The sequence below is a fragment of the Capra hircus genome, chromosome 6, assembly GCF_001704415.2.
Source record: "Capra hircus breed San Clemente chromosome 6, ASM170441v1, whole genome shotgun sequence".
In the NCBI taxonomy this organism is placed as follows: domain Eukaryota; kingdom Metazoa; phylum Chordata; class Mammalia; order Artiodactyla; family Bovidae; genus Capra; species Capra hircus.
In genome coordinates, this window is record NC_030813.1 from 66760875 (window position 1) to 66780403 (window position 19529).

Genomic DNA, 19529 nt, shown 5'->3' on the forward strand with positions numbered 1-19529 from the left:
TACCTACTTTGAGGGGTGATACCAGTTGATTAATCAGCATACTTTACATTCAGTTAAGGGTCGGCTCTCCAGACTCTGATGGCCTCAATTATAATCCTGACTCTAAAAACCTTCTTGTTTTGAAACCTTTAGCAAATTACTGGTCCTCTTTGTGTGTATCTTTCCTCATCTGTTAATTAGGCCTAATTATAGTATCTAGTGAAGAAGAAAATAGTTAAGATGTTTAAAGGGCATAATATAGATTCTAACTTGTTAGAAGAACTCAGTAAATATCAATTATTAGCAAGCCAAATCACATGATCATATGACTCATATTTTTCAAATGTTTGCTGATACACATATCAATATATATATATCAATATATCAATATACTGAGATATTTCAGTAGCATTTATCTTATTATCCAAAAAACCATATAAAAAAAGGAAAGGATATAAGGTTGATGTGGCTTGTTCTTAGCGAATCCGCGCATTATAGAAGCCGTGCCTATTTTCTATAAGACACTGTTTATTCACTTGTTGGTTTCACAAAGCATTTTAAAATTATTTTTTACAGAATTTTGTGAGATATATCTAGATTGAATCTAGATCTAGATTAAATTTTTAAATAAAATTTGCTGAGATTAAATGCATGCTACTTATATACATATATGCATGCATGCTAAGTCACTTCAGTTGTGTCTGACTCTTTGTGACTCTATGGACTGTAGCCCACCAGATGCTTCTGTCCATGGGGTTCTCCAGGCAAGAATACTGGAGTGGGTTGCCATGCCCTCCTCCAGGGGATCTTCCCGAAAACAGAGATTGAACCTGTACCTCCTATGTTGCCTGCATTAGCAGGTGGGTTCTTTACCACTAGTGCCACCTAGGAGGCCTATATTACATGTGTATGTGTGTGTATAGATATACACTTAATCTCAGAAACTATCTATATGTTTAAAGAACAATAAGAAACGTATTTTCAGCTTTTCAGTGTCGTCCGGATAAAAGAGTGTTTTTTATAGGAGAAGCTCCCTCCTGCAGGGAGTCCTGCATGAATTTCAGTGTACGGTTCAGGCATTCTCACCACCTGAAGATATTTATTAACCTTCTAGGACCATTCTCGTCTTATCTATTCATTCATAATTATGTGTGTACTTTCCTTCATTTGGGTAATTTGTGACATATATTTTGTGACATGAATACCTTTTATCTTAATTGGTGAAGGGATAAACACTTAAATATCAAGATTTAACCTTTATTTTTTGTTTGGTAATTTTTCAAATATATATATTTTTAGGACTCTGAGGTTGATCCTGAGAAATTCTCCAGTAGGATAGAATGTGAAAGTCCAAACAATGACCTCAACAGATTCCGAGGCTTCCTGTGAGTGATACAAGACTTTCCTTTGTGGGTGTGAGTGGAATTGTATGTTGCAGTTATATTTAAAAAAAAAACACACACACAAAACTTTTGTGTACTTATACCCAAGTTAAAAAACTAAAGGCTGTAAGTTAAGCCAACTATGCTGCTGCTACTAAGTCACTTCAGTCGTGTCTGACTCTGTGCGACCCCATAGACGGCAGCCCACCAGGCTCCCCTGTCCCTGGGATTCTCCAGGCAAGAACACTGGAGTGAGTTGCCATTTCCTTCTCCAATGCATGAAAGTGAAAAGTGAAAGTGAAGTCGCTCAGTCGTGTCCAACCCTTAGCAACCCCATAGACTGCAGCCTACCAGGCTCCTCTGTCCATGGGATTTTCCAGGCAAGAGTACTGGAGTGGGGTGCCATTGCCTTCTCCTGTAAGTTTGGCTTATTTTAATTGTTTGAGAAATATTTACCTATGTATATTTTTAAAATAACACAAAATCTTGTTCTTAAAATAACTGTAGAATCTCTTTCAGTGATATATGAATGATTTACATGAGCTCCATGTTAAGCCCAAGACACGTTAGTTATTTGGAAGAAAGTGTTTGGACAGACATGGCAGCTTAAGTGGCATGACAGGGTGGTGTCCTTCTATCCTATTAGAGCAGGTGGGCAACTCAGCTGGTAAAAGTTTGACAATGACTTTGAAAGACATTTAAGAAAAAGTATGGGAATCCACAACAGCATCCATCTGGAAGTTCTCTATGGCATCTGCATCCCTTTCCAATGGGAGCTAGAATTTAGGGTCTTACCTGATTTCTGGCTGGCTTCTGCCATTTAAGTGCTTTATTTTTTGATCCAAGTTACTGACTCTTTTTATCCTTGCTGATGTTTAAGAGAAGTCAATTAGACCTACTTCATAGTGGTGATCTTATAAGGTGGCAGAGAAAAAAAGTTCCTAAATCATCTTTTGACACCAGAATCATCCTGATACCAAGAGTACAGAGACATTTAAAGGAAGATTTATAGCCCTCATGTACAGAGACATTTAAAGAAAGATTTATAGGCCTCATGAACATTGATGCAAAAAATTTACACAGATTAATAGCAAATCAAAGCAAACCCAGCAATATATAAAGAAGAAAGTAATAATGACTCAGTAGAACTTATACCAAAAATGCACTGTTGGCTTAACATTAGAAGATCAAACAATGTAGTTTATAATATTAGCAAACCATAATTAACAAATGAAAAAGAAAAACCAGGTGAGAATCTCCTGGACATAGAAAAATCTAACTTCCATTGACAAAATCTAACTTCCATTTTTGCAAACTGAAAATAGAAGGAAACTTTCCCTTCCTATTGACAGGCATCTACAAAACCCACACAGCTAGCAGCATGCTTGGTGTGCTGTGTGCTTAGTTGCTCAGTCGTGTCCAACTCTTTTTGAATCCATGGACTGTAGCCTGCCAGGCTCCTCTATCCATGGGAATTCTCCAGGCAAGAATACTGGAGTGGTGAATAGTAAAGGACTAAACAAGGAGATCCAACCAGTCCATTCTGAAGGAGATCAACCCTGGGATTTCTTTGGAAGGAATGATGCTAAAGCTGAAACTCCAGTACTTTGGCCACCTCATGCGAAGAGTTGACTCATTGGAAAAGACTCTGATGCTGGGAGGGATTGGGGGCAGGAGGAGAAGGGGACGACAGAGGATGAGATGGCTGGATGGCATCACGGACTCGATGGACGTGGGTCTCAGTGAACTCCGGGAGTTGGTGATGGACAGCGAGGCCTGGCATGCTGCTATTCATGGGGTTGCAAAGAGTCGGACACGACTGAGCGACTGAACTGAACTGAACTGAAACATCTTTCCCCTAAGATCAAGAACAAGACATGAATATTATCTCTTACCACTTTTATTCAGGGAGATCCTAGTTAATGTAAAGAAAATGAAATAAAAGCAGCAAGTGATAAAGTAGTAAAACTGTCTTTTATTTATTGATGAGATGATGGTCTTTGTAGAAAATGTGATGAAATCTATTAAAAAGCAACTGGAATTAATAGTTTAGCAGTGTTGTAGGAAATAAGATCAATATAAAAATATTAATTGTATTTCTGTACATATAAAGAACATTCAGATATCAAAACTTTAAAAAAAATCAATTTACAATAGCATCAGAAAAAATACTTAAGAATAAATCAGACAAAAGATATGAAAGACCTACATATTGAAAACCACTGAACATGGTTGAGATAAACTAAAGATGTAACTAAATGGAGAGACATTTGTTGTTCATGCATTAAAACTCAGTGTTGTCAGTTTTTCCCCCAAAATTGATCTGTAGATTCAGTGTAATCCCAATTGAAATTCCAACAAAGTTTTTTATTTTTGAAAGTGGAAGTCGCTCAGTCGTGCTTGACTCTTTGCCACCCCATGGACTATACAGTCCATGGAATTCTCCAGGCCAGAATACTGGAGTGGCAGCCATTCCCTTCTCCAGGAGATCTTCCCAACCCAGGGATTGAACCTGGGTCTCCCTCATTGCAGGTGGATTCTTTACCAGCTGAGACACAAGGGAACCCTAAGAATTCTGGAGTGGGTAGCCTATCCCTTCTCCAGGGGATCTTCCTGAATCAGGAATCAAACTGGGGTCTCCTGCATTGCAGGTGGATTCTTTACTAACTGAGCTATCTGAGAAGTCCGCCCCCCACCCCCCCCGCTTTTTTTAAATTTCAGTTTTAGAAACTGGTAAGTTTATTCTAAAAATTTATATGACAATAGAATCATCTAACTAAAACAACTTTGAAAAAGAACAACAGATGTGGAGGGCTAAGACCGCCAGATTTTGTTTTTGACATAATGGTATAACACTAGGTCAATGGAGTAGATTACAGTCCAGAAATTGGTCCGGACATTTATGGGCAACTGGATTTTTACAAAGATGAAAAAGCAGTTTAGTGGAGAAAGGTTAGTTGTTTCGACAAATGATGCTGCAACAATTACACATCTATATTCAAAAAAATAAACTTCAACACAGACCTCTCACCACCAAGATTAACTAAAAGTGGATCCTGTACTTCACTGTAAACCTGAAATTCTAATACTCCTAGAAGGAAACATAGGGGAAATCTTTGGTATCTTGTGTTAGTCAAAGATTTCTTAGGTATAACTCCAAAAGTGCAGTTCATAAAAGGACAAAAATAATTAAATAACTTCATCAGTATTAGAAACTTATTCTCTTCAAGTGACACTGCTAAATGAATGAAAACATAAGTTTTCATTCAAACTGGAAGAAAATAGTTTGCAGTGTGTATATCTCATGAAGGACTTGTGTTTGGAATATATGTCTGTCTTTATTATTAAATAAAATGTCTTTATTATTTGCTTATTGTTCAATAAGCAAATGAACAATACAGTTTTTAAATGATCAAAAATATTGGACACTTCACCAAAGACAATACATGGACTTTAGATACCTGTGTGAAAAGATGCAAGTTAAAGCCTTAGGAGTGTAACTCCTCAAGTAAAAGGACTGACTGTACCCACTTTTCGCAAGAATGTAGAGAAACTAGAATATGCATATACTGCTGGTGGGAATGGAAAAAGCACGATCACTTTAGAAAATAGTTTGGAAATTTCCTAAAAAATTAAATACACACCTACTTTATGATCTGGTTATTCTACGCCTAAATAGCCACTCAAGGGAAAACATTTATTCGTGTACTAACCGGGACACCAATTTTCAGAGCTGCTTTATTTATTTGGGGCTATTTGGAATAGCCCCAAATAATCCATCATCAGGTAAATGGATAAACAAATGATAGAGCCATACAATGAATACTACGCTGCAGTGAAATGGAATCCACTAGTGATATATGCAGCAACATGGATGCACCTCAAAATAATATTGAGTGAAAGAAGCCAGACAAAAAAGAATATATACTATATGATTTGATTTGTATAATTTCTCAAAAAACAAAGCTAATTCATAGTGATAGAAAGCAGATAGTGGGTGCCTGGGAGAGGGAGGATAGGAAGAAAAGATTACAGAAACACATAAGGAAACCTTAGGGAGCAATGGATATGTTCATTTTTCGAATTGTAGTGATGTTTTCACAAGGGAATCGTTGAAACATAAAATTTTGCACTTTAAATGTGTACAGTATATGTGTTTACTGTATGATTCTTGTTATTCTTCAAGTTGTTTAAAATTTTAGAGAATTGTCAAGATGGAAGTTTAGAACATTGTGGTAGCATCTTGAAGTAGCATCTGATACAGATGGGTGTTGGGGCAGGGACAGGAAGCTATGCAGTGGGAAAAGGGAAAGGATTTAGTCCAGATAAAGAGATAATGCCAGACTTAAACCATCAAAAATAAGAGGATACCAGGCAGACAAGTAAATACAAAGAATTACTGACCTTCTAGGTTGAGGGACCAATACAGGTAATGACATAGGGGCCTGAGACCACAGTGCATTTGTGGAGTCGTAAGTGGTTTAAGTATGTTTGGAGGGTAGGTGAGCTATATAGTAGATCATAGAGAGGCGAGATGATGAAGGGAAGTTAGCAGATTCTCCTGCCATCAGAAACATGCTCATGAGTTTAAGAAGAATCATTTCCTAGTATTATTTTCTCAACTGCTGACTATTTGTACAATTTCCTGTTGTAATTGGAAGATTTAGGGGTTGTCATTTTTTCTGACCTGGACTTCAACACCTGAGGTCCAGGCCAAAAAATACCTTAGAGTCCAGTTTGTACAGCCCCTCACTGGGAACGCTGACTCCGTTGATAAGCTCAGACTAGGTTCTGGCACAATTCTGGACAGAAAAGAATAGAACTTTAGTCTCTTTCTGTGTGGTCTGAAATATAGTACTCTGCACAGAATCTGAGTCAGAGCATGCATATTTAGTAGAGTCAGCCCAGGTGGATACAGTAATTTTTTGTGAAATAGTTTTTATCTGCTGAACTAGATCCTTACATTTTTCCAGCTGTGTGGCCTATTTTCTAAAATTAACAGAAATTGAGATGTTCAGGCTCACTCTCTATATTATCGATGGCTTCTCTGATCTTCTTACTCTCAGGAAGCACCGACTTTTCCCTATTTGTGCCCATGTTGTATGCTGAATATCAGATTTCTATCATAGTAACTATACTATTGTTATTATACTTTGACATTTCTATATGAATCACCTCCTGTTAAACCACAGAGGCCAAGACTATCTAAGTTTGTTTTTCTGTTCTCAGCATTCAGGTGGGTGTGCTGGGCATATGGTACGTATTATGTAGGCTCTTGAATGGATGAAGGCTGTAATCAGACAGTCCATGTCTTGCACAAAATCTGAAGGTCCCATATCATGCGTGCCAAATACACACTCATTGAGTACAAGATGTTTAGAGTATGGAGCCAGTACAATCAAGATGAAAGTTGGGCTTTAATATAAAGGTGGTAAACTAGAGGGATGTAATGGTGAAAAATGAGGATCTCAGGGTAAAAGTTTTAATACACTAAGAAATTTTGTAACTGATGCTTTTGTATATTATATCTGTTCCTATAAAGCTTCTAAGAATAATAAATGCTGTGTTGTTGAGGAGCCTAATCAAGCCTGGGATACGTGCCTGAGAATGCTACTTGGGAATGTAAATATTGGGGTTAATTTCCTCATCTGTAAATCCAGGAAGTATTGATAGAATTAGGTTAAACCCAAGGACACTGCTGGTTCTGACTATGACCCCATGGGGGTCTCTCTTTGTGCATAAACCCATATATATGAAGGAATGTAAACACATACCTCTTAAAAGAAAATGCTTTGCAAGTTAGAGGAGTAAAATGACAAAACAGATTTGTCTATTTTCCTCCTCATTTGAAGAGTAGGAAAGCTCTTCAAACTTCTCTTAAAGAGCTTTCTTTTTTCTTTTCCTTGTAAGATAGCAGATATAATGACAATTTCCCTATATATAACAAAGAGGAAACAACTCATAGACTGTAGTCTGTTGCTTAGAAAATAAACTAACCTTAATTCTGAAATTTAGTATGCGTTTTCACAAAATATGTGAAATACCTTTTTGCTTATTTTTAAAAATTTTCCAGTGAGTCCGCTCTGCATTTTTACCACTATAGTAAGTTATTCAAGTGATTACATTGATTATTTTAAAACGGTTTATTACAGAAGATTTCACATATGCAAAAGTAGGAAGAAAAGTGTAATGAACACCATAGGCCCTCACCCAGTTTTAGCTATATTATAATTTCCCAACTTTGTTTCAATTATCCTCCCAATTCCTTCCCTATATGCCCCTACATCACATCATTTCACTGTAAATACTTCACTATGAATATACAACAGAAAAAACTTTATAGAAAAATAGTCATAACATCATTATAACATTTAAGTAAATTAAGAACAGTTTCTTGGTAGTATCTAATGCCTAGTCTTTGTTTAAATTTCTCCAGTTATCTCAAATTTTTTTTATAGTTAATATATTCTAACCAGGATCAAAACAAAGGTATGCATGTTGTGTTTAGTTGCTATGTCTCTAAATTTCCCCTCCTATTCCCTCCACCACTTCTGCTCCCCTCCCCCAGCTCCCTTCCTCCCCACCCCACCCCGCATGCCACTCACTTGTTAATTAGAGCATTTTGCCTGCAGAGGTTACCCCTGCAGATTTCATAGATTTGGCCAACTGCATCCTTGGGTGATGGTTAACATGTTTTTCTGGCCTTGTTTCCTGAAAACTCTTCACAGACATTTAGAATCTGATGAAAGAAATACTGTCTAGAAAATGGCAAATGTATATGAATGTGCATACGTAGACACACACAGGGAAATACTGTATACAGTTTCAAAGGCTTCACAGATCCCCTGATGCCACAGACCCCTGTTTGATTCATCCCCATAGAAGCTTGATTAGATTCCCAGGGGGATGAGCAGTTTCTGTCCCTAAACTTCTGGAGGCCTCGATGTCCTGTAGTTATGTTAAGATTGGTATTGTCAGCCTTACCCTTTCATTATAAACTTCCCCACCAGCCTTCTTCTACCTAATGATTTTAGTAGCCACTAACTATTAGAGAATAATCCTTGATTTCACCAGGACCAAGATAGTAATTTTCTAATTCCATTAAGAACTTTTCCCTTCTCATTAAGAACTTTTCCCTCATCAGCTATTAAGTTACTCCCGAATACAGGTTTCTACTATAGAAAATAGTTTTCTTATTTGGATTATCTTTTAGTTTTTGTAGTACTAGTAGTTGGCAAACAATGAATGATAGAAAACAGTGTTAGAAACCTGTTGTGTCTTTTTTCGCAGCCAAAGTGGGAAATAACTAGTCAAGTACATCAAGAGTTGAAACTTTTCCTGTGAACTGCTTAACTTTATACTCTAATCAAGAAAACTCAAAATTCATAGTGTTTATTTTCACATTCCCATTTTTGCTATTTAAGAATAAATCTATATGCTGTCTTTTTTATAGAGAACATTCCAACAAAGAGCGTGTGGGTCTCAGTAAAGAGAATTTATTACTTAGAGGATGCACCATTAGAAACACAGAGGCTGTCATGGGCATTGTGGTCTATGCAGGTTGGTTACCCTTCTGACTTTTCACCATCGTCTCCTCTGTGCTTTTCTGCAAGTTAATATTTTCCACTTATTCGAATGCAATCTCTAGCAGCAGAAAGGAAATTTTGTCTTGATAATCTTAATCATTGGTCTCTGTTTTTCTAAATGGATCACAAATGGAAACTAAATTTAACAAAGTGTATTACATAACTACTTTTCATTAAATTGTCTGCCAGAGAGACTTAAAAATATGATATTTGCTCCTTGGCTTTAATTTCCACATTTTCTGAATATTGTGTTACCCCTGTAGGCCATGAAACCAAAGCAATGCTGAACAACAGCGGACCAAGATATAAGCGCAGCAAATTAGAAAGAAGAGCAAATACAGATGTCCTCTGGTGTGTCCTACTTTTGGTTATAATGTGTTTAACTGGTGCATTGGGTAGGTAGAATTTGATTATTTGCCGACATCTTTCCCTCAAGATATTTGTTTTAAAGTATTATATTTTCAAAATGATATTTATGAATCTAAGTTTGACTCCAGTAAGTGGGGGTGGTTATTTGCCAATAATTATTTTCCTCACATCTTCATCTCTCTCATTCTCTAATTGGAAAAGCATTAATATTGATTACATGTGGCCACAGTAATAAAGGGACCTGGGAAGAGATGTAAAGAGAGACAGAAGCAGGAGAACATGTAGTCTTTTGAATTTGTTTCTCAAACAGCTGGTGTTCGACCAAAATAAATACTGTCATCTCTCTTTTTTTAGAAATAAATTTCTATATTTGCATAATATATACATAGCAACCTTTTGATGTCTGTGCATTTTTTGAAAGGTCATGGAATCTGGTTGAGCAGATATGAAAACATACCCTTTTTTAATATCCCTGAGCCAGATGGACATATCATATCACCAGTGTTGGCAGGTTTCTATATGTTTTGGACCATGATCATTTTGTTACAGGTAATTTCTATTGAGCTTATCATACAATTTTAAAATCTTTGCTACTTATCCAGCTTTTCATCCTTTCTTTTCTCCCTTTAACGTTTTTAAATTGTTTGGTTCTTCTTAGGTCTTGATTCCCATTTCTCTCTATGTTTCCATTGAAATTGTGAAGCTTGGCCAGATATATTTTATTCAAAGCGATGTGGATTTCTACAATGAGAAAATGGGTTCTACTGTTCAGTGCCGAGCCCTGAACATCACTGAGGATCTTGGACAGATTCAGTACCTCTTTTCTGATAAAACAGGAACCCTCACTGAGAACAAGATGGTTTTTCGAAGATGTAGTGTGGCAGGCTTTGATTACTGCCATGAAGAAAATGGTGAGTGTTGAGTTTCTGTGAAAATCAGCCTTGAGGTTTGTCTTTTTTGCATCCACTTAACAGTTCGGTAATTCTGGCACAGAAGTGTGATATTTAATCCCTCCAGATGCTCGTGGAGTTTCATTGTCATCTCTTTAAAAGTTAGTAGGTCAAAAGTTAGTCAAGAGTTAGTGGGTTAAAGTCAGAGTCTGCCTCCGTCATTTTTTTTTTTTTTTGACCATGGTTTCTCTGAAAGGAAAGGAAATTGCTAGCAATTGTAGAAGGTTTGGGGTTAGGTACGGTGTCAGTGATACTGCATTATAGATATTTTTGAGAATCTCATGAAACTCTATGGCGCATGTGTATTAGTCACTCAGTTGTGGCCGACTCTTTGTGACCCCATGGACTGTAGCCCGCCAGGCTCCTCTATCCATGGGATTCTCCAGGCAAGAATACTGGAGTGGGTTGCCATGCCCTTCTTCCGATGGACCATATCCCTTAAAAAAAATTTTTTTTTAATAATTCCAAAGGGACGACAGTCTTCCCTTACCCCATCACTCAGCCCATAGGTAACCGTTGGTCCCTGGCTAGGAATACCTATTTTAAGAAGAAATAAGATGAGCAGATAAGAGGAAGTAAATATATAAATTACAAGTTTTCTTTTAAGAATTGAACTTCATTAATTTTATTATTTACAAAAGTAAATATACTCTCATAAAGATAATTCTGAGAAGTGTCCAAAACATACTAACCTAGAGGTGAACCACTGTTAATAATTTGAATATATAACCATCCATTTCTTTATGTGTATTCTTACATATGTGAAAATAAATATTTGCACATTTCTTTTATAAGTTATGTAATAAATTACTTTGCAGTTTGCTTTTTCTATTCCTCAATATTTCATGGGCTTTTTTCTAAGTCAGTTCATGAGTTAACATGAAATTCATAGTATCGCATTGTATGTGATCAAGCTTAGTTTGCTATTATAGCAGTGCGTGTGTAAGTCTATGCAGTGGTGTCCGACTCTTTGTGATCCCGCGGACTGTAGCCCTCCAGGCTCCTCTGTCCATGGGATTCTCCAGGCAAGAACACTCATGTGGGTTGCCATGCCCTCCTCCAGGGGAGCTTCCCAAGCCAAGGACTGTGTCTTTTATGTCTTCTGCATTCGCAGGCAGGTGCACTCAGTTGGTAACGAATCCGCCTGCAATGCAGAAGAAGGGTTCGATCCCTGGGTTGGGAAGATCCCCTGGAGAAAGGAAAGGCTACCCACTCCAGTATTCTGGCCTGGAGAGTTCCATGGACTGTATTATATAGTCCATGGGGTCACAAAGAACTGAACACAACTGAGCAACTTTCACTTTCTTTACTGGTGCCATCTGGGAAGCCTGTTATAATAGTACTTGGAATTAACATCACTTATTCATTCAACAAATATTTTGTGAGCTCCTAACATGTGACATGAGTTTCTGATGTAGCTTACAGTTTAAGGCAAGAAGATAGACAAGATGAAAAATTATAATGTACAAAATAAAATTCATCATGCAATATCCATTTCTGAACACATATCTAAAGTTGGTTTTGCTAGATCCAGAAGTATGCACATACAGAATTTTTATAGATCCCACAAAATTTATCTCTAAAGCATTGTGCTAATTTACATTCTCACAACCCATAAGAATAATATATATTTTTCCTACCCAACCATAATGGGATGAAGCTATTCTTTTTAATTTGTGAGTTTTGTAGATGCAGTTAGCGTTTCATTGTCTTAATTTTTCTATGATTAGCAATGAGATGCTAACTTTTTATGTTTTTAGCCTTTTGAATTTCCTTGACAAAATCTATTTTACATGCCTTCCTATTTTACGAATGAGTTTTTCTTATTCTTAGTAGTCTGTAGGAGGATTTTATCTATTAAGGCAGGGTTGGTGTTCAGCTTGTATGTCCCTGGCTAGGCTGTCTCTGGCTAGTGTCCGTTTTCATTTGTGCACTTGTATTGAACCTTTGTTCAATAATTTGAATTATTTGAAAAACAATAATTTGAATACCGATGCTGACAGAATTCTTTTCTTCTACAAGTGGCAGATACTTCTCTGGTTTGTTGTTTATCACTGTATTAGTTTTCTATTGCCACATAACAAGTTACCACAAATTTGATGGCTTCAAATAACATATACTGTCTTATAGCTTCTGTGGGTCAGGAATATGGGTCCAGGTAGCTATGTCCTCCCTGAATCTCTCACCAGGCTGAAATCTAGGGGTCGGCTGGGGCTGTGATCTTACCTGAGGCTCAGGGTCCTCTTCTTAGTTCCCTGGTTTCGGAATTGTCAGAGTCTTGAGGTTGTAGGATTGTGGCCCTTGCTTTCTTGCTGGCTGTCACCTTGGGTCTGTTCTGAGTTCATGGAGACAGCCCATCATTCCTTGCCCTGTGACCTCTCCACAGCATGGCAGTCACTTCTTCAAGGCAAGCAGCAGAACCTCTGGTTTTGAATCTCTCTGACCTCAGGGATGTTCTGACACCTCTTTGTACCTGATGAGGTCATACCACTCTGACTGAACCACTAGTAACATTTTAGTGCTTTTCTTTGGAGTATTTTTTCCTGTAAACATTAATATATGTTTTTAAACAAAGTGACATCACAGTGTGCTTTGACTTTTATAACCATTTCTAAGTCTTGAGACTTCATCATGATTGCCTTTCTGTTCTCTTCTTATTTTTCTAATGGTTATGCTGTATCACATTGTAATAATTGCCACGATTTAGCTAACGGATCAACCATTAGTTTAGCTTATCAACACTCATTTGCTGTTGTAAACAATACTGCAGTGAACATCACTGGAGTTAAACCCCTATGTCCATTTGTGAGATTAGTCTTTTCCAAAATTATCTGACTATAAATTCTTATTTTGGGGAAGTATGTTATAGCAGTCATGTTTCACAAAATATATGGTGGGAAACACTGTATTATTTTTTGTATTTTGGGATTTTAATTTTGTAGCGTCTAGGAGAGCTGATACCAGCCCTCTCTTGCCCTGTCCATCAATATATACACTGCTGCCCCGTGAGTACTTCTCTTCTGTGGCCCCTTGTGCAGGGAAGATGCTAAGTGACTGAGAATCAAATGCTACCAGGACTGAACTGTAATTGGTAAGATATCTGTGAACCAACGAGTGTTACACCACCTCTGGGAGGTGTTGACATTGCCTGTCCACACCTTTCTACCATATATACATTCAGAGCTCCTAGTCTCTTGTCTGCAAAAGTGAAAGTCGCTCAGTTGTGTCCGACTCTTTATGACCCCATGGACTATACAGTCCATGGAATTCTCCAGGCCAGAATACTGGAGTGGGTAGCCATTTCCTTCTCCAGGGGATCTTCCCAACCCAGGGATTGAACCCAGGTCTCCTGCATTGCAGGCGGATTCTTTCCCAGCTGAGCCACAAGGGAAGCTCAAGATTACTGGATTGGGTAGCCTATCCCTTTTCCAGGGGATCTTCCCAACCCAGGGATTGAACCCAGGTCTCCTGCATTGCAGGCGGATTCTTTCCCAGCTGAGCCACAAGGGAAGCTCAAGATTACTGGATTGGGTAGCCTATCCCTTTTCCAGGGGATCTTCCCAACCCAGGAGTCAAACTGGGGTCTCCTGCATTGCAGGTGGATTCTTTACCAACTGAGCTATCAGGGAAGCCCTCAAGAGACAAGTCTCTTGTGTAATGGTTTAAAAACAAGCATATGCATATAAACACACACCTTCCTCCCCCTGCCCCCCTCAGTGCTGAAGGGGATAATGATACAGGCTAGTTTTCCTCAGAACTTAACCCTGAGGCCTTATTTTCACTGAAATGAAAATTAGTTAAGCCTTCAGGATGATTTTCTGTCAAAAGAATTGCCTACGAGATATTTCCATCAAAAATGTTACTGCTGGGAAATAACCCCTTACTCTTATGCAGTTGAACTAAATACATTTGATGACGCCATTTCTTGATTTAAAGCCTTTCAACTTATAAATTTGTTTCATGGACTAAGCATCAGCAACACCCAGATGTATCTTAGAAATGCAGAGTCTCGGGCCCCTCTTTAAAGTTTCAATTAAAATCTTCATTTAACAATACCTCAGGTGACTTGTATGGATATTAAAATTTTTAAAACTCCTTTAAAAGATTTCTGAAAAAGAATATTAATAATAAACATTTTATTTTAGAATGGTTTTAGATTTACAGGAAAGTTATAAAAATATTGTGCGTTCCAGTATGCTCCTCCTGCCCAGCTTCCCTTGTCTTAACATTTTATATTAGTCTTAAGATACGTTAGTCACAAATAATGAGCCCATATTGATACTTCATTGATAACTAAAATCCAGACTTTATTGGGACTTCCTTACTTTTTACCAAAGGTCTTTTTTGTCTCAGACCCTGTCCAAGGATACCACTTAGTCATCATTTAGGTGCCTCTAGATTTTGAGTTTCTTGGCCTTTCCTTTTTTGGATCTGCCTGTAATGCAGGAGAGCTTGGTTCAAACCCTGGGTCAGGAAGATCCCCTGGAAAAGGGAATAACTACCCACTCCAGTATTCTTGCCTTAGAGAATTCCATGGACAGAGGAGCCTTGCAGGTTACAGTCCAGAGGGGTCGCAAAGAGTCGGACACATCTGAGAGACTAACGCTTTCACTTAACTTTTCACTTCAAGAATTCTGAGGGGCACTCTTTAGGGATTTTGTAGGGTGCCCCTCAATTTGGGTATGTCCACATAGTGCCTTTATGATGAAGCTTGTAAATTTGATGGACGTAGTGGCAGCCTTTCAGTTCAGTTCAGTCGCTCAGTCGTGTCTAACTCGTTGCAACCCCATGAATCGCAGCACGCCAGGCCTCCCTGTCCATCACCAGCTCCCGGAGTTCACTCAGACTCACGTCCATCGAGTCAGTGATGCCATCCAGCCACCTCATCCTCTGCCGTCCCCTTCTCCTCCTGCCCCCAATCCCTCCCAGCATCAGAGTCTTTTCCAATGAGTCAACCCTTCGCATGAGGTGGCCAAAGTACTGGAGTTTCAGCTTTAGCATCATTCCCTCCAAAGAAATCCCAGGGCTGATCTCCTTCAGAGTGGACTGGTTGGATCTCCTTGCAGTCCAAGGGACTCTTTAGAGCCTTCTCCAACACCACAGTTCAAAAGCGTCAATTCTTCGGTGCTCAGCTTTCTTCACAGTCCAACTCTCACAGCCATATGTGGCTACTGGAAAACCATAGCCTTGACTAGACGGACCTTTGTTGGCAAAGTAACGTCTCTGCTTTTCAATATGCTATCTAGGTTGGTCATAACTTTCCTTCCAAGGAGTAAGCATTTTTTAATTACATGGCTGCAGTCACCATCTGCAGTGATTTTGGAGCCCAAAAGAATAAAGTCTGACACTGTTTCCACTGTTTCCCCATCTATTTCCCATGAAGTGATGGGACCAGATGCCATGATCTTTCTGAATGTTGAGCTTTCAGCCAACTTTTTCACTCTCCACTTTCGCTTTCATCAAGAGGCTTTTTAGTTCCTCTTTACTTTCTGCCATAAGGGTGGTGTCATCTGCATATCTGTGGTTATTGAGATTTCTCCTGGCAATCTGGATTCCAGCTTGTGCTTCTTCCAGCCCAGTGTTTCTCATGATGTACTCTGCATAGAAGTTAAATAAGCAGGGCGACAATATACAGCCTTGACGTACTCCTTTTCCAGTCTGTTGTTGACGGGCCGGTCATGGTGGAGAGGTCTGACAGAATGTGGCAGCCTTCAGTGGTTTCTAAAAACAAGGATTTTGGAATCAAGCCTCCTAAATCTGACTCCCATCTTCACCGCCAGCAAGCTGTGTGACTCTGGGCAAGTGATATAATTTCTCTGGGCTATGATAAAAAAAGGATTGGTAATATTAATAGTATCTACTTCAGGGGGGTGATTAAGAGGATAAGAGAAGGTAAATTATGAAAAAGCACTTGGAGACTTCCCTGGTGGTCCAGTAACTAAGACTCTGCACTCCCAATGCCAGGGGCCCAGCTTCAATCCCTGGTCAGCGGAGCTAGATCCCACATGCTGAAACTGAAAGATCCCATGTGCTGCAACTAAGACCTAGCACAGCCAAATAAGTAAATATATTTTTTAAAAGGCACATAGAGCATAACACAGAATAAATTCTTTATAAATATTAGTTGCTAGTATTGTTGTCATACCTGGATGAAGAAATGGCAACCCATTCCAGTATTCTTGCCTGGAAAATTCCATGGACAGAGGAGCCTGGTGGGATGTAGTCCATAGGGTCATAAAGAGCCAGATACGACTGAGCAACCGAGCACATTGTTGTTGTGTCAAAATAAGAGATAGACTTGTCTGTTGAGAAGCTCATGGTCCAACATGGGAGGGACACCTGGAAACATAAAAATACCTTTTTAAGTGTCATAGGTTTAAATTCAGTGGTGCCTTTCTATATTGTTTTGATTTTCAAGCAGTCAGTTTTGGAGGTGGATTTGCACTGGTCAAGGTTTGGGGCTTTGAAGATACTGGCCTAGAAATTCTTGAAATGCTGGAAATGTGAGGAATTAGAATAAAAGGCTTTGTGTCAAGGCTGTGAGGATGATACAGTTGAAAGAAACTCAACTGGGTGTGCTGTTTACAAGCAGGTGAAAGTTGGAATGCTGGAAATGTTTGTGTAAGTAGTTCATAGCAAAATGTTCAATGGAGGATATGGGGATGATATAGTTGAAAGAAGTTTATCTGAGTGTCCTATGCTTTTCATCCTTGTGTTTGGCCCTTTGGAGAGCACGTTGAAAAGTGTGATAAATGTTTTGTTCCATAGACTAATTAATGCTCACTTCTTCCAGATACCACATAAATGTAAATAATAGGCCGTGAACAGGTTACTGGATGTTTGAACAGGAGCATTGGAAGAGAAGAGAGATTAGGATTAAATAAGAGAGAAATAAAGTAGTTAATGTAGTGTCTAACATAGTACCTACCTTGAGACAAAGGAAACATTATAGACTTTGTATATTTTCTCTTACGAGCTGGAAGGTAAGAATTCTCTTGCCGCTGTGAGGTATTCATGGAACTTTCCTAGTCTGCTTTAGGAGACATAATAAAAGTCTTGGTGGTCATTTGGATAGATTTTGTTTATCAGTACAATAATAAACCTTTGCTTCTCATGCTCAATTTTTTAAAAAAATTTCAGAGTCTAAAAGTATGGCTTTTAGTAGCTTTGTTTCTGAATCACATTGTAATTTGTCTATTTATTTCTCATGCTGCTGCTACTGCTGCTAAGTTGCTTCAGTTGTGTCCGAGTCTGCGTGACCCCATAGACAGCAGCCCACCAGGCTCCGCCATCCCTGAGATTCTCCAGGCAAGAACAGTGGAGTGGGTTGCCATTTCCTTCTCCAATGCACAAAACTGAAAAGTGAGAGTGAAGTCACTCAGTCATGTCCAACTCTTTGCGACCCCATGGACTGAAGCCTACCCGGCTTCTCTGTCCATGGAATTTTCCAGGCAAGAGTACTGGAGTGAGTTGCCATTGCCTTCTCCGATTTATTTCTCATAGCTTCCCACAAATTATTAAAGATTGAGTTACTCCATGTCTTTCTTATTTCACTCTTATAGTTTTATCAGTCCCTATTGAGCAAGTTAATCCTACAGGAACAGCTCAGCTATCTGGCTCTATACTAATTCCACAGTTCCTTGATGAATACTTCGCCTAATGATGATTATGAGAAATTCCTAAAGTATAACCTTCATGTTTATATATGTTGTATAGTATTTTAATTATTTTAAAATGGTATCACATTATCAGTACATAAATTTTTTTATCTACTCAAGCATTTATCAGCCTAGCACTGTTGACATTTTGGGCTGGATGACTTTGTGTTAATGGGGAGTTTTTTAAGATATTTAGAAGCATTCTTGGCCTTTGCCCACTGCATGGCACAGCACTCCTCCCAAGATGTAATCGCCAAATTGTGAACAGGCATTGCCAGATGTTTGCTAGGAGATAAATTTGACCCTCATTCAGAATCACTGAGCTAACCTCTTGTATACAAGTAACTGTGTGCTGTGCTGTGCTAAGTCATTTAAGTCGTGTCTCACTCCTTGCAGCCCTATGGACTGTAGCCTGCCAGACTCCTCTGTCCATGTGATTCTCCAGGCAAGGTTACTGGAGTGGGTTGCCACGACCTCCTCCAGGGGATCTTCCCAACCCAGGAATCAAAACCCACCTCTCTTATGTCTCCTGCATTGGCAGGTGGGTTCTTTACCACTCGTGCCACCTGGGAGGCCCTATAAGTAACTGCTGAGGTCATATAGCAGGTACTTGTCTGACTTTGGAGTCATGAAAACTCAAATTCAGATCCCAGCTCTACCCACTCTGAACTGTTTACTGTCTTACTCTCCTTAGCTGCAAAGTGGAACAGTGATAATGTCTAGCCAATAACATTATTTTAAAGATAAAAAATATATATATATACAGCTATATGTAGTTGTTTATATAAAGGACTTAGCGCAGCATGTAGAGTCACAGGCAGTGGTCCTGGCAAGGTGGCCAAGGATCAGCAAAGAAGGCTAGGGGAAGTTTGAGAAAAAGGAAGGGAAAATAATAACAATAAAAAATTTAAAAAAATAAAGGACCTAGCAAGATGCTTGATGAAAAGGAGGTACTCAGTAAGTGCTAATGCTCTCTCCTACAGTGGATTTTCCCTTGATGCTAGGGATGTTATTCATATGTCTGTTCATACCCTTATTCATTATTCATATAATGTTTAAACTACAAAACATGGACTCATTGAAATCAAGCAGGGAATATTGACCATTTTAATTTTGGGGCTATATTTAGTAACAGAATAGCATGAAGACTCACAGCACTGGCTGTGGAGTTTAATAGAACTGGATATAAAACTGATCTGAATCACTCTCGTGAGATGGGGAAACTTACTTAATTTTTATGTATTTATTTATAAAATGAAGGTATTGATAATATCTACCTCAGAAGGTTGTTACAGTGATTAAGTAAGACAAATAACTGGCACATAGTAACATTTAGCAGTGCATCTAAGCTATAAAGTGGTACCAGAGAGTGGGATGAAGCAGAGGTCTTCAGTGAGGAACTAGGACTAAGGTAAGTAGAAAAGAGAATGGCTATCTTGAGCAAAGGCATGGGTAAGAATGGAGAACCTCAGAGTATTTGGGATGCAATAAATATATCTGTTTTTGAAGTTCAAAGGACATATAGGGAAATAGTTTGTATTTTTTAAGGCAGAGAATATAATAAACTTACAGAGCTGCAGAATTGGAAAGGATCTTAAAGTCATT

At 38.6% G+C, this 19529-nt stretch overlaps 1 protein-coding gene across 4 annotated transcripts in view; it reads left to right on the plus strand.

The window, feature by feature from the left end:
* ATP10D (ATPase phospholipid transporting 10D (putative)) overlaps window positions 1-19529 on the plus strand; it is a 127154-nt gene that overhangs the window by 54168 nt on the left and 53457 nt on the right. For all 4 annotated transcript variants that reach the window (XM_018049419.1, XM_018049418.1, XM_018049420.1 and 1 more), the window contains 5 exons: window positions 1279-1364; window positions 8815-8921; window positions 9211-9342; window positions 9738-9865; window positions 9975-10227. In XM_018049419.1, the coding sequence (XP_017904908.1) occupies window positions 1279-1364; window positions 8815-8921; window positions 9211-9342; window positions 9738-9865; window positions 9975-10227 (706 nt within the window). The remainder of the gene's footprint in view (window positions 1-1278; window positions 1365-8814; window positions 8922-9210; window positions 9343-9737; window positions 9866-9974; window positions 10228-19529) is intronic.